The sequence below is a fragment of the Plectropomus leopardus genome, chromosome 10 (genome assembly GCF_026936395.1).
Source record: "Plectropomus leopardus strain MGB_pleo_1.0 chromosome 10, ASM2693639v1, whole genome shotgun sequence".
Taxonomy (NCBI): Eukaryota; Metazoa; Chordata; class Actinopteri; order Perciformes; family Serranidae; genus Plectropomus; species Plectropomus leopardus.
This window is the reverse complement of record NC_142185.1, coordinates 18,616,093-18,631,764: the sequence shown is the minus strand read 5'-3', so window position 1 is coordinate 18,631,764 and position 15,672 is coordinate 18,616,093. Positions and strand designations below refer to the sequence as shown.

Below are 15,672 nucleotides of genomic sequence, written 5' to 3'. Positions count from 1 at the left end.
TTTTGTTTTGTTTTTTACATTTTTTTAATGAGTATTTCCAAATACCCCTTTTTTTAACCTTAGCTCAACTTAAAAAAAAATATGAAAATGCATGAACTCCTAATTTGGACAGTCAATACACAGGGCCTATTTTTACCCCTTGATTATTTCTATGAAAGATGAGGAAACCCAGGGGCATTTTGTAAATGTATGGGGTGATGTTTCATCATTCTGTTCCAGTCATAGAGTGGTTCAAAGCCCATCTCAGTATGGTTTCCCCTCCACATTACTCTCCCTTTCTCAATAACACAGTTGAATTATTTTCCTCATGGAGGTGAAAACTTTATGATTAATTTGCAGGTGCACTGTAATAGAGGAGAGAAGTTCTGCTGGTGATTTGAGGGGGAGTGCCTTCCCCTTGTTGACAAAATGACCAAAGTGCATCCTCCTTGTTAACCTGCCATCCCCCTCTCCATCCTCCACTAGCAGAGAGAATACGGGGGCAGAGGGGTTGTTTAGTTTAATATGTTAATCTACTTTGCCTGACTCACTGATCCTTTATCTGATGGAGGTAGAACTCCTATGACCCTGACCATGGCTCTGGATATCAAAAGCTCCAAAGAGTGCCCCAGGGATGACGTTTTTCTGTAGACCAACCCTGAAGCTAGCTTGCCCCAAATAGCTTTGAGGTCATCTACGGCCAAAACTTATTGCACGTCTCCTCCTCAAAAGCAACAATCCACTTCCTGACCCCTTCATGTATGCATGGTAGGCGTTGTATCAACCCCTCCATGTCCATGGTAAGCCAGGGAACATATTTTAGATTTTGGCCTTTAGACAGCAAGAGGATACAATGATTCCTCATGCTCTGTTGGTGTAGTGGGGCCATCGCTTGGTGTCAGAGGGAGCACTCAATTCTCAGCTCCTTTTTCTTTCAGAACAAGCAGCAACATAGTCACAGAAGAGTGAGCGGGTCATAGAGACACACTGTTGCTTGTAGTGTTTCTATAATATTTCTATGATCATTTAGTAGCGTCTTTGCTGCTTAAAATACAGCCACAGACCAAGCCACCTCTGTTGCAAAATATATTAGGGCAGACATGACTGGTTAATGCGTCCTGCAAAAATGTGTGTGTGTGTGTGTGTGTGTGTGTGTGTGTGTGTGTGTGTGTGTGCTCCTTGGGTCCTTTCCATTTTAAAAATCAAACAAATTACCGAGTGCAGAGGGAGTCACGTGAAGACAAGGTTGACCAAGCCCCATGGAACATTGCCAGGCTTTGAAGCCAATTCCACATAGTGGCAACAAGTGGAAATACAACTTCCGGGTCCGTCCCATGATGCCACGAGGCCCAAGAAAAAGACGTTTCCCATTGAAAGAAACAACTGTAAATCAGTGGATGCATGCATTTGAGCATCACAACCCGCCACTTGTTTGTTTTGATTCATTTGGTCCGATATTATGTCTAGAAGTCTAGAACAGTCGCATGAATGAATCATTTTACCCCCATTCAAGTTAGCAGAGGGTGAAACTAGAAGTTAACTACTCTGCCGCTGTGCCAACGTAAGTTTGCTGTTAGGCCGGTGGAAGTTGGCCGCCAGACCGCCATTAGTCTCTATTGCTCTGGCTCTTTGGTCTCCATGGATCCGGTAATTTCATACGACGGAAATCAAACTTTTTTGCCTCATGAGCCACTGATTAACCCACCTCCAATGCTGTCTCCAGTTCTTTTTATACATCCATAGGGTTTACTAGCATTGTATTTCTGTAGCTTTCCTAAACGAGTACATATTGTGAATATGTCAAGTTTTTATTGCATCACTGTGATTGCTTTAGTTTAAGTTTGTGCACTTACAAATTGCTATGACAATTTCAAAAATGCAGCGCAATCCATATAACAAGAAGATAGCTCTTTGTTGTAATGGAATATTAGTTTATTCTAAATAAAGAGATTAATTAAAAAAAATACTTCAAAGACAATAGTGATACATAGTGCAGTGCTACCTACCATGTTATCAGTGCTCAGGTAAAAGAGTTAATCCTGAGATGTATATAGAGTGTTTTGATTACTTTAGTGTATTTCGGGTGTTCGATTTACTGTTAAACAGGATGATTGGACAGAGAGATGCAAGGATGCTAACACATATTCATGACAGATTGATTTACTTATTTGGACATGATGATGATCAGAACAAGATCGCATTAATAAACTCACTACTCAAGATAAAGTAGCCTCTGAAGAAAACCAGAAATCTAAAGAGGAGTTTAAATATAGTGGTCCAGTTATATCCCCAGGCAAAACTACACTCCACTATTGCTTTTTAGACTATAATCATGTGCTCACCAGCAAAATCATGTTACAGGGCTGGCAGACCACACAGCTGAAGTGAAATCACAGGATGTGGCACATACTTGGATCTGATCCCTACAGATGGCTGTGGCAATTTTGGAAGCATCAGTGGCAGCAATATCATTAACTGCACAGGCTTTCATGTGGCACAAAATACACTGTAATCCTTAAATGTTTCTGCTACAAACGTCAACATCCTGTAAGAGGACACATTAGTACTAAATTTTCTTTTTTGAGAGATGCTATTTAAGGTGTTTTATAGCTTTGAGCCCTCATTTTGGCAGACTTAATGTCTGCATCCATCGCCAGGCTGCAAGCTGGATCAGTAGTGGTCAGGAGGAGAAAGCTGTTCTCCATTTCTGTCTGTCCTGTCCTGTAAAACACACCACTGTTAAAACCACCTAGATATCTCAGGAACCTCAATATTTCCTTTTCCTACCTGTTTGAAGAGCCAAGGAGCCTTCTCGTTTTCAGCATGCATGAGCTCTTCCTTTGTGTCCCCGGCTATGTAACTGCTTTAGACAGAGTACAACACAGTCTAATAAAAGCCGAGCTCTGCAGTGCAAACTCCTGCTGCCCTGTTTCACACCATGCCTGACAGACACTGATGCCCTTCTGCTGTGTCAAACGGCTATAATTTGTGAATGAGCATCTATCGACAGCCACCAGTCTCTCATTATCAGATTATAATGGTGACATCATTGCTGCTGCCCAGCGGCATCTCATCAAAGGCAGAGCTTGATTCTGGATCTGCATAGAGGATTAATCGATTAGTCAGTGAACAGAAGATTAACTGTTTACTATTTGGATAATCAAATAATCATTTTAATAATCTTTTAAGCAAAAAATTCACAGAGGGCTGAATCTATCAATCTAAAAATTAGGCCTTAATTGGCATTTTAATAGTTTTCTATTTCAAAAGTCTTAAAAATGCTTAGACATTAGAGATGGGATTTGTACGATTTTTTTTCCTGACATTGCACTAAAACATGCTCAAAATAATGGGTAGCTTAAAAAATAACAATGATTTATTGAATGCGTCTTGCATAAACATTACCAAAGAGTCATGTTTTATGTTACAATAAATATTTGAAAAATAAAATAAAATTCCACCTAACTTTAACTAATTAAAACAATTTCATTTTTTTCCATCAATACTGGCTTCAGTGAAATTGGTCTTAAATCTCATTAGTGGTATTAAAGTGGCATTAAAAAAAGTCTTAAATGTCACGTTCCTTAAATTGTAGGAACCCTGAATCAAACATTTGCTGGTTTCATGTTTCTTTAATGAGAGAATTTGATACTTTCATCAGTTGAGGGCGCCAACTTAGACTCTGTTCACCAGCCTGGTAAGACCATCCTTAAAGAACAACATTCTCCTGTTTACCCTTCAAATCAGTCTGGACTCTGTGCTTCCCCACCTTATGTCCCAAAAATTAAAATCCAATATGGGCCAAATAAAGATCTGCACCGTAGGTGACAATGTAAGCAGCCAATCAGGGACTGCGTTGTAGAAAATCACATTAAATGCAGGCCGCTGCTTGTAGAACAGTAATGGTGGCTCCCAAAGCAACAAGCGCTAACTCTAACATTAGAAACCCAGCAATACCTGAAGTTATTGCAGAAACAGATTCAATAACATTGATTAAACAAAAACAACAGTATGCACTTGCCGAGTTTCTGAGAGTTAAAGACGTTTTCGCCGTTCTTTGGATTTAGCAAAGCTTGCTTGATCAACTGTCTGTCAAGTTGAGTACTCCTGTCCACTGAAAGTGTTTGGGGTGGCAGCAAGTCCAGACTGATACAGAGAGTGAAACAGCATGCTGTGCTCACATCATCAGGATGATCTTACCAGAACACTATTTCACTATTCTTCCATTTTATTGAAAAATGCATTCATCTTTTAATCTGGAAAATGATGGGCAGATTAATCAATAATGAAAATGGTGAGTGGCAGCCTTACATGGTTCTCATGATCCCTCCTTACTTCCCTCTAGGGCTGAGCAATATGTAAATATCAAATATCACGAAAGTTTCAACCAAATACCTTGATATTGATATTTATATTGCAACACTGTTGTAGGGCTGACCATTGATCCTATCACCAAATATTTTCATAATTAATTTTTTGATAAATAATTATCAGCAATGATGATAAAAACATTTTTTTAATGTAATGTAGTCTTCAGAGGTCTATTGTGAAGGAATTAAGAGATTCTTTTTGCAGAAATATTATGTAATCATCAGGACTATGTTTTTATCACAACCTGAACATCTGAATGGTCGTATTTTCATTATTAGAATGAGTCTTTTATATTTACATACAGAGATGGTCCTCTCCTGCAGAATCCACAATTGTCCTACAGTTACCTATAGCGCACAATAAAACACTAGCTCTAGATAGATACCACTAGATGCCACTAAATTATTCACACTAGACCTTTAAAACCAGAAAAAGACAACACTTAAGACACTATGCTATTCAAAATCTAGGATTATATTGAGTCTCATGTCACGGTATCAATGTGGTACATAGTACCGTATACTGTATTGTCCAGCTGTATGTGTATGTAAAGTAGCTTGTCATGTCACATGAAATCAACTCATTCACTCCAAGAAGTGTTTCTTCAGCTCCTTCTGTGAGTCTGTCCTCCACTTACAGAATTTAGAATTTCATTTAAGAAAAATCAGCTACTTCAATGCAACAAAAATGTACAAATTTATTTGCCAGCTTTTAATTTCAATTTATGATAAGCAGCCATGAAATCCAGTGAGTCTAAGTCACCAAACTTCTAAGCCCAACTGATGAGTAATGGACAGATTTGACCTGTAAGATAATAAATCATCACTTAAGGTTAACAAGTGGAAGGGTTTTTCTGGCCATCAAAACACTTTCGCATTGAAACATGTGTTGCTCCAAATAAGATGAAGATTAACTCTGAAATGATTTTTTTGATACTTAAATCTTCAGTGACTGTTAAGGCCAGGTTACGACCTTACATTTTGAAACCAAGGCCACATGGCTTTAAAAGTACGAGCAAAGAAGCTCAGTCCGTCTAAAACGTCCAGCTAAATGGAAAAATCTGTTTTTGATGTAAACAGCATATGGATAATGACGACAAATCTCCAGAGTGATGAGCAGAGACCAGTGGGGATGGGCCCACGCATGTCTGAGAACTTCCCCAGAGAGACTTCTTTCATATTTACCAATTTCTCAAAAAATAAATTTGAAAAATAATAATTTTCCTGAGGATGTCTGTGTGAGCTAACTGCCTGAATCTCCAGCTATCAGAGCAGCATCACCCCACTGTACACTGGCAGCATTTCACATAAACCTTAATCTATGTCACAGTTTTATGACAACATTAAAATGACTAAAGGTCACTTCTGCCCGAATTTATGATATTAATCGGACATCTGTCCTTACAGGGATTTGGCATATATGAAATGATATAGCACAAAGTACTGGGACATCCCCTAATCACTCCTACAGCCTGCATGTTCCTGCTGTAGAACACTAACATCCTTACACATAAAATCTGCTGGCAGTGCCTGTTTCAATTCAGAAATGCCAAGATTTAACACATTTTGGCTCACTAAAAATGAGACTGAAAAGAAATCTGTAAATCATCAGTTAATTTAAAACAATATCACACTGTCACTCTTCTTTTTGTAGAGCTCTGCAGGTGAAGTACGTCTGCTCAAAGCTCCACAGGTACTTTATCACCTGCGGAAACATAGTTACTTTTTATATATCTGCCTCCTGAATTAAGTGTTGCATTTTTAATCACATCTCTTAAATGACATCATCTGACAGTCTATAACACCTAGATTAAGTTTGACAGTCTGGATAAAAAGGCGTCCTGAAATATTAATTTCCATAAGTAAATATTTGTCCCATGAGATCAGGGCTCCTTACCGTTTGTAGCAGCGGCTCTATCTGAGCTCCTTGCTCTGTGGAGTCCATCCTCCTGCAGCAGTATCACCTTATCACCCAGATGGAGTTGAGACCTCCGCTGTGTGTAATCCCAGGCAGGTGTAGCAGGAACTGAGCGACCACGCAGCGGTCACATGTTTTTATGATCGCCGGTCAGCAGCTCGGTGGTGATTTGCGCCTCTCGCGCTGTCCTCCGCGTTCATAGAAACATGCGCGTGTCTGCCAGCTGACGCGTCACAGTGTTAGTTTCAGACGCAGAGGAGAGAGACCGCGTTTTCTAATGCCCTGTGAAGTGTGCGTGTTATATAACAATGTGTTTTTATGTGGGTTCGCTCATGAGGACCGTTTTAGCAGAATATGCTGCACTCAAACTCTGCTCTGCAGTCTGTGTTTTATGTTGTTCCCCCCATTTTCCATACAATATCTCACTTGTAGCCTACTTCTTGGCTCCAAAATAAGCCAGGTAGAATGACTGACATTGTCAGCCACTCAGATAATTGCAACATTTTTAAATAATACAATTCTTTATATAATAACTTTAGAGGATGTCTAACCCGTAAAATTTTGACTTAGTCCTAAATGATGCGGAGCTGCAGTCCTGTGTCTGAGGCATCCTTTAACAGGGACTGTTCAATATTTAAAAGAGCGGTGGCAATGTTATAGAACCGGGGGAAGGCAATAAAAGTAGTTTTTTTTAGGCACTGGCCATGGTGTTATGTTTTTGGACTTTCCTTAGAGGAGGGACATCCAACTTTGAATGGTAATATTTATATTAAAAAATCCTCAGAACCCTCAAACATCCTAGTGGGTTGACAATAATGTTTCTTTAAAAATCTCTAAAATTGTGTCATAGCCAGATACTGTAAAAAAAAAAAAAGGTTATTCATAGTACAGGGAGGGTCGTGCATACCCCAAAGTCACTCTGGGAGGCTCAAGGTAAAATATTTGTTGGCTTTGTGAAGAAAAAAGAAACAATGTCACACTATGACCACCTCCCTGCTATGATAAATAAAGCACAGTCCCTTAAACTTTGTGTTAGTGCTTGTACCCTATTATCTTCAAGGAGTGACAGCAAAGACTGAAACTGTATCGGGGGAGCTGAGGATGAGGACCCAAATGCATAACAAAACCAGCAGCCAGGCGTACAAACAACAATGTCGATACTGCCCAAAAAAGAAGCTGGAAACAAAAAACACAAAGTACAAATGAAACAGGAATAAAACCCTGAACTGAAACCGGATAACGCGGAAGAACTCGGGTGAAGACGAAAGCGAACAAAGAGCAGGAAAGGTAAACGGCAAGGACCAGACCAGCTGACAAGGGACAAAGTGAGACACACAGGGAGATATACACAGAGAACTATCAGGACAACGGCACAAAGCTGTGATAGGTGGACACAGCAGAAGGAGGGAAACACGGGGATTGGCTAAGAAATAGCTAAAGGTGTGGCAGGAACACAAGGGTGGAGCAAACGAGACTAAAACGGAACAGGTGTGCAGGGAAAGGTGAAACTAATAAGGGAAAACACAAATACAGGAAGTAAAACTAGAAATGACACATGAGGAGTGATGCTACAAAATAAAATAGGAAACAGAACATGAGTAACAAGAAACAAGGAAAAAACAAACAGAAAAAATCCAAAACGATGTCTACAATATAAAACAAAATCTAACATAATGACAGAAACTGATCAAATTCAGATAAAGTGATATTTGTTTTAGTATTTTGGGATGTTGTGGTGGCGCAATTGGAGGCGGTACATACTTAAAACTGCCTCTCCTCCAACTGTAGGCCCCTGAAATTATCAACTTTAAACACTTGCATGGGCAGTGGTGGCTGTGTTGTTGGTACCCTGCTAAAATGCCCATGAGCAAGACAGCAAACACACCGACCCAACTCTACTCACTCAATAATACAAGAGAATAAACAAATTAATATCCATCAAATTATTGTTAATAGACTCCATGTTGAGGAATGTGTTTGTATTAATATAACTGAACTTGAGGTTGAGTGGAGGCTTCTAGTAGAGTCCAACCTTGTTCATGGCTGCAGGACTGCGCCAGGAGCGTAGCATCAGCTTCCAGGCCTTATGGATAGGTATTCTCTGTGGGCCCCCCGCTCTTCCTCTCTTGATCCATGTCTGTCTCCCACAGTTTTTTTTCTTTTTGCTTTTTTTCACAAAGTCAGTTTGCTTTCAGTCATTCTTCCTTTTCTTTTCTGGAACCCCGATTTCCCTACATGGGCAAAGTCATGACAAAGTACAGTAGGGCTGGACTAAACCATTTTGCACCATTAATGGGTGAGAGGGGCCTTGGACAGCTTCCACCATTCATTTATTTATTTATTTATTAAGTTCAGTCTTTCAGTTAATTTATTCAGCTGCTTTTAATTGAGTTATTGCACTAATTACCAAAACCAAACTTTGCATTACATGTTTTCGGAGCCCCCCTGCAATTTTGGTTATTGGTAATCACTACAGTGCCCCTGGTTTCAGCCACCCATACATTTAAAATTTATCTCAGGATAGGTGTTGTTGTTGTTGGGTTTTTTTGTTTTTTTTTTTTTGTTTTTTTTTTACACTTTTGTGACCTTTAGTTCTTACAGTGTTTATTTCCAGGGAGACTTCCCTTTTTAATGTGTTCATCAGAGCTCGTGGGTTGCAGCTGAAACCATTTTTGGCACTGCAGTTCTCAGTCTTTCTAACAGCAGGGATTCCTTTAGCTGTTATAATAATAGTAAAGTATCGCCATCTGGTGTAAATCACAATCCATTTGTGGTTGAATCCAGTGGCAAACTGCAGCATGTAGCCTTTCATTGAGATATAAATAATAGTTTGTTTATTTAAACATTTTAATAAAAAAAATCTCATAGCTGCATGTGAAATAGACTGTCCTCCTACTATGGCCAGATTGTAAAAAGCTGTTTGCTTACAGGAGCTGCATCGCCATCTACTGTTTATCCCTGGGAAGGCCTGACTCTGGCTGCCAGAGTGAGTTAACACACACTCACACACCCATTCAAACACACAAGCTAAATGCCACACGTTGTGGCGACAGCTGTAAGCTTCTCCTTCACACTGAAATTCCAATTAATTGCACATTGGTTTTATTATGCATCGGTTTTAATTATATTTTTTATCTTCATTAATTTGATATGAGTGATTAATACTCTTTCAGTGTCGCCATTAAAATATGACAAGGACAGATGAGCTGAGTCATCCAATCAGCAATTCAAAAAATCCGCAGTCAATAATAAAAAAAATGCATTTAAAAAAAAACTATAAAATTATGTGCTTTCATGTAAAGCTTTTCCTTACCCCTGTCTTGTTCTGGTCCCTTGCACATTTTCACACAGGCAAGACTTTCTTGTGATGTGTCACTTCCTTTGGCTGCCGAACAGAAAACTTGTCAAATTCACAGTTTTTTTTTCTTTTCCTTTTTCAGTGTAACTATGATCAAAAAAAAGTTTTCACCCTCTTAGATTGGCAAACAAAGTAATTCCAACCAAATGTTGTTGCAACAATACTTATTGTTGAATCAGAAAAATGTAAGGCACTTTTCATAATCGTTTAAAACCACCTGGGCCACTTTGAATTACGGCGGATATAAAAATTAGGGATCGACATATAAAAGTGAAGCTCCATTTACATTATTACGACCTCACATTAAAGTTAACTCGCATTATTTTTGTGCGCTCTTTAATTGTACTTTTTTTAAAAAAATGCTGTGCCGTTTTTGCCAGTTGGAGGTCTCGTTTGAACGGATATTTGAATGCTGGATTATTTTATTTTATTTTATTTTATTTTATTTTATTTTATTTTATTTTATTTTATTTTATTTTATTTTATTTTATTTTATTCATTTTCTCGACCAAGCAATAGACATACGTGAGGACAGGCTCTCAAATTAATATTTTTTAAAAAAAGGACAATAAGTCTCTTACGAGCATCAACTAATTGTGATCATTCAATTTTTCACAGCGAGATAAAATACTCCTTCACAGCTTTCATAGCTTTACATTGCCATCGGGAAGATGACGGTGCACTCATAGAAAAATAGCCAAATAAACTCTTTGTCTGTTTAAATGAAAATTATTTGAATAGATGCATGATATCAATTAGTAAAATAAAAACATGAATTATAGTTTACATGATAACATCATTTATTATGTTTCAGTCACGTTACAGCAGATACAGAGATTTCCACAACAGCATAGCATACATGCTATGAAAAATAACCGGCTGAAATAATTAAAAAATAAAATAAAAAAGACTCTAAATCTACATTACCAACATTTATAACTTCTTTAACCACAGATATCATGGATGAAGCAGTGATCGTCATAAACTTTTGGTAGCCTACAGCTTTGATAAAGTACAAAATACACTTTTTTTTACTGACAGGGATTAATATGCCAGCATATGCTACACAAGAACATTTCATGTATACAAGATTCTCGATATCTGTCTTTTACTAACAGTTTAGGCTACTCAACAGAAGAGGTTTGTTTAAAACACTATGATTTAATCTACTCTGTGTACATCCAATCACTATCACCAAATATTATGTACATTATATTCACAATTACAGTGTTTTCTGGAGACAAGGCGTCCAAGCCATGGAAGAATTTACACTTTGGCCATAAACTGTGGAGGTGACAGTCCCTTTTTTTTAATCTCATAAATTGATTAACCTGTAGATAGATAGATAGATAGATAGATAGATAGATAGATAGATAGATAGATAGATAGATAGATAGATAGATAGATAGATAGATTGATAGATTTACTTTTTGTTTTAACTGTGAGGATAGAAACTGTAATAACCAATGTCCTTTGTGCAGTTTTTCTCACACTCTCTCGGCGCCAGCAGCTCAGACTTTAACGGGGACACTGTCTCTGAAACCGGTGTGGCAGAAGGTGAGATTCTCCTCCTTTTGGCCTGTTCAAAGATCCCAGAATCGCTCGAATCGATTGACTTAATGGAGGACGGCGTCTCTATCCAGCTCGACTCCGATGTCATGTCTTTGGGTTTGGCTTCCTCCGAGCCTCCGATCGGTGACCTCTCTGTGGGAATGGAGTCCCCCTCCTCGGTCAGGTAGTTGGTTCCCGCTCTTCCCCCGATCGAGTTAGCGGGCCAGCAGGAAAAGACCGAGCTGGATTTGCTGTTTACGCCACAGTACTGCGGCGGCGTGCGTCCTCCCCAGCCTGACGGGTCTGCGTAATAGCCAAGAGGCCGGTTGGAGCAGCCTGCAGTCGGCAGGGGAAGAGCCTTCACTCCGGCCGCTGCGTAGGACAGCAAGGTGGCCGCGTTACCGGCGAAATCAGCGGCGTCGTATGCCGAGGCAGCAAAGTCCAGTCGGTTGTTGGCAGGGGTGACAAACCATCGCTGCGGGGGGGTGGCAACAGTGGGCTCGTCGGTTTGCTGCGGGGACAGCAAGCTGTTGCCGAGTGGGACGCTGCGCTCCGTGCCAGGACCAGTCCCCACGCCAGGGTGAAAGCGAGATTTGGCATAAGTGCTGACAAATTGGTCCTGCAGGAAAGAGCTAGGCATGGCATATCTCGCACCCGGCACGATCTGTGAACGCGGAGAGTCACCCGGTGATGGAGTAAGGCGGTCGATGTCGCAGCCTGTGTAGACACTGAAAAGATGGAGAGAAAAACAGAGAAACAATTCAGTGACTAAACAGAGCGCTAAAGCTGGTTCTCTATAAATAAATAAAAAAGTAGGTCAATATCAGTTTTACCAATTACTGTATTTAGCAGATTCAAATGTGGAAAACAATCTGCCTTTCTAGAGAAAACTGCAGTTTTAAAAAGATTTATGGCATCAAAACGAATCTTTATGCAAGCGTTTCCATAACAGGCCCACTGCTGTAATACATGCGAAGTTGCACTGACAAAGAAAGTTAAGGTTTTGTTCACATCCTCATCTAAATTTTTTGGGTTAATGTTAAAATCGCAGCATGTAATTTTCTTACATGCAGGGTGAACTACATAAACAATGAACAGACAATGAGGGAGCGAACATTTGGATATTGGTGTTTATTTCTGACAAATATTTACATGACATTTCGTCTTTTAGACTGAAAAACCCCAACTGCGGTTGTGATAAATAAAAAAAAGAAAAAGAAAAAAACAGAAAAACACACATTATTTATTTGTTTATTAGATTCCTTGTTAAATCTTAACAGCCCAATCTAATTCGGATAGCAATTCCCAAAATATTACAGCAGAATTATAGAATTGCATTTGACATTATTGATACGATGAAACACGATTGTTTATTTAGATTTTTATGGATTAAAATTACAGAAACACGTAACAAAGCAAAGAGGCTGCACTTGCCAAAATTTAAAATGTAGTCAAAATAAACAATAAATAAATAAAATTAAATCTTACGTGTCATAGTTGTCCCGAAAACCTTTTGCAAACGGATTGTGGTCAATTTTCAGTTGCGTAATCTGCAGAGAAAAAAATGCATTGATTAGAAAATCAGCGAAGATCAATGGACGGCAGCGTCAATCACCCAAATAATATTTCTTATTTATTTTCTGAAATGCGCATCGTTCTGCTTTGTTACACAACAAATAAGCAAAAATAACTAGAATTTTAAAAAGCAGAACATTCTCTTTCTATTTTCTAAATTCTTAAAAATAGATAAGAGACTTGTCTGAAGGGGCATTTGCAGTGTTGTGTGATATGTGAAGTGGTCGTACGTCGGTATTCTGGTAAGCTGTGACGGCGATGAATTGCGTTTCTGTGAAGGTGAAAGTCTGGACTCTTCCAGGTTGGCTGGTGTCCTCTGTCCCATCCTCGTTTACTTCCACCACATGGAGCCTGGGCTGGTACTTGTGGAGGGACTGGAGGACCACCATCTGGAGATTCAATTAAAGACGCGCGTCAGAAACTCAGCCTCAAACTTTGGATAGATGAATAAAGAAGACACATACATGGATTTAGCTCGATTTTTATCTTTATTTTATTCCTATTGTTGTAACGCTGCACCAGTGTTCTTGCACTGAAAATAAGCCCAGATGAAAATAATAATAATAAAATGAGGAGGAGGCTGTACAATAAACAAGAAAGAAAAAAATCAATGCATTTTCCGATATCTGTTTCACAAATATTTAAAAAAAAAACAAAAAATAGTAATGGAAGCATTTGATATTCTGTTGCATTACCTGTCCCGTGTTGTTGGAGGCACCTTTGTTGTTTGTGAGCTTTAGTTTTCCAAATGATATTTCTTGACGCATCCAGTGCGCTCCGGTATTTGGTGAGTCTGGGTGCATATAAACCCTATTTCCTAAAAAAAGAATACGCAAAAATACATAGAATTAGAGCATATAATATATGTTTGGTTTTTTTAAAATAAAAAATACATGAATTCGTTTGCCAGGATTGCTAAATGTTAAACCACATATGGTAGTCAAAATATATGAAAACAAATACAAGTTTTATGAAAATTAAAATAGTTAAATGTCCAATAATTGTAAAAATAAATTCATTCTGGTACCTATTACATTTGTGTCCGCTTTCCCACATGGCACCCACTTGCCTCCTTGAAATCGCCAGTGATTTGGATCAGCGAGTATTACATCCACAAATATATTGTAGTGAGCAGTTGGGTCAAGGCCAGAAATGTTGAAGCTTAAAAATGGGAACATTCGTCTGTGGAAAATAAAGGGACACGCATTTAGAAAACGTCTCTCATCACAAAAAAGGCACAAAAGGCAGATTAAATGATGCGTTTTTCTCCTTAAGTCCTTTCTGTTGCGGGAAATAATGATTCGATGTTAATGGGCTACACAACAGTTTTTAACGAAAAGCTTCACAGTGATATGGCCAAAAATCTGCAGGCGCACTTACCGTCCTTGCTTTGTGATAATCATCTCTGTTTGGTGTCTGTGAAACTTGAGCCACAGGGCCCTGTTGCACAGATACACCTGCGCTTTCCCCGGAACCAGTCCCGCTTGCGCCGTGGAGAACTGGTAAAAAGCCCCTCCTTGGTAAGTGTGTCCATACTGTTGCGCGTAAGGGTAGCCTGCTGTCGGGTAGCCTTGAGGAGAAGTGTTGGTCAGAAGGCTGTTGTAAGCTCCATTAGTTATTACCGGGTGATGGGCCATGTAGCGGCTGGGACTTCCAATAGAAAAAGCCGGATGCGCTGGTCCATGCTGGCTCGGGTAAGGGAACATGGCACTAGTAGCTGCAGAGACTGACTGTGGCTGTGTGGATGGAGAAAAGATGCACCTTTCTCCTGCAGATCCATCGAAATTATGACGGATGTCAGAGACTCCGTGAAGACCAGGAGAGAGTTTGCCCCTCTGGACGTCCCCTGATGCGTCCTTGGAGTCGGGAAAATTGTCTGCCTCTGACTGATTCGTCATCTCCCTTGAGTTTTTTTTCAGAGGTGAACTTCTCTCCAGGTTGTCACTTGCAGATATAATAGGATGGTCCTGCAACGAAAGCTCTGATCCATCGGAGCTCGAGAAGCCACTGCCCACATTCATAAATTTCTTGGAGAGATCACTCGCTGGCGAGATGCAATTCTCGACCTGCATAGCTCAATAGAAAACCACTATTAGCTCAACCTATATCACAAGCTTTTGCACGCGCCTTTCCCAATCTAACACTACGAAAACGCCTTGCTATGACTTGTGCTACCGAAGGCAGCAAATTAGCCAATTGACACCATCCTGCAATCAGGAAGGACTTTCTTTCCATCACTCTCCCCGCTTTGCTAATGAAACAAGTATTGCGATTGGTTAACTCAAGGCTGTAATTTAATTAGACAGCTCTTAATTAGGACAATCTGAGGAGCGCTGTGAGCAAAGTGATTTGTTTGTAGTGTGACACGGACCTATATTTGATTAAAACATATGGACTCAACCGGCTCTATTAATGTGTATATGTACATATATATATATATGGGAGAAAAACAAAAAGATGAAAGAATAACAGTCATAATGTTTTCCTGTCAGCTGCGTTATTTACCTATTTATCCGCGTTATTTACCTATTTATGCGCCATGAGTGCCAAAGTATGTCTGCCGAAGAACCCAAGATATATTATTAACACGCCAAAAATGACAGTCCATGACAGGCAGTGCATCTGATGCCTTAAAATGTTTGTGGTATAGCGTGAAATCATGGCGTCCCACTGAAGATGTGTTTATGAGTCCCAGTGCTGATGAATATTTGATGCCCTTAAAGTTATGAGCCAGTGGGCTGATAGCAGGGCTGCTGTGGCAAATATATCTCAAAGAAAGTAAAGGGGAAAATCTTAAATCTGTCAGGGAATGCTGATTTAGGATTATTTTTGATACGAATAATTTTTTATTTATTTACATTTTTTTAGTCTTTTTGAGAACTTATTGTAAGAGTTAGAGGCTTATTGAAACTTATATTTGA

The 15,672-nt window shown here is 39.3% G+C and overlaps 2 protein-coding genes across 3 annotated transcripts in view; both read right to left on the bottom strand.

Moving 5' to 3' along the window:
* Positions 1-6,669, bottom strand: part of slc4a10b (solute carrier family 4 member 10b) — a 34,722-nt gene extending 28,053 nt beyond the window's left edge. Inside the window, exon 1 of one of the 2 annotated variants that reach the window (XM_088083214.1) lies at positions 6,247-6,669. In XM_088083214.1, coding sequence (XP_087939340.1) covers positions 6,247-6,294 — 48 coding nt within the window. In that variant the 5' untranslated portion in view covers positions 6,295-6,669. Of the gene's footprint in view, positions 1-2,766; positions 2,900-6,246 lie in introns of those variants that run through there. The other variant, XM_042494752.2, reaches the window with a different exon arrangement.
* Positions 6,670-10,438: 3,769 nt separating this feature from the next.
* tbr1b (T-box brain transcription factor 1b) lies at positions 10,439-14,881 on the bottom strand. Its single transcript, XM_088083215.1, has 6 exons — positions 14,132-14,881; positions 13,779-13,933; positions 13,447-13,568; positions 12,982-13,140; positions 12,665-12,726; positions 10,439-11,904 (listed from the first exon to the last, which is right to left on the bottom strand). Exons 1-6 carry the CDS (start codon positions 14,821-14,823, stop codon positions 11,061-11,063), a joined length of 2,034 nt encoding a protein of 677 aa, XP_087939341.1. The 5' UTR covers positions 14,824-14,881; the 3' UTR covers positions 10,439-11,060.
* Between the last annotated feature and the right edge of the window lie 791 nt (positions 14,882-15,672).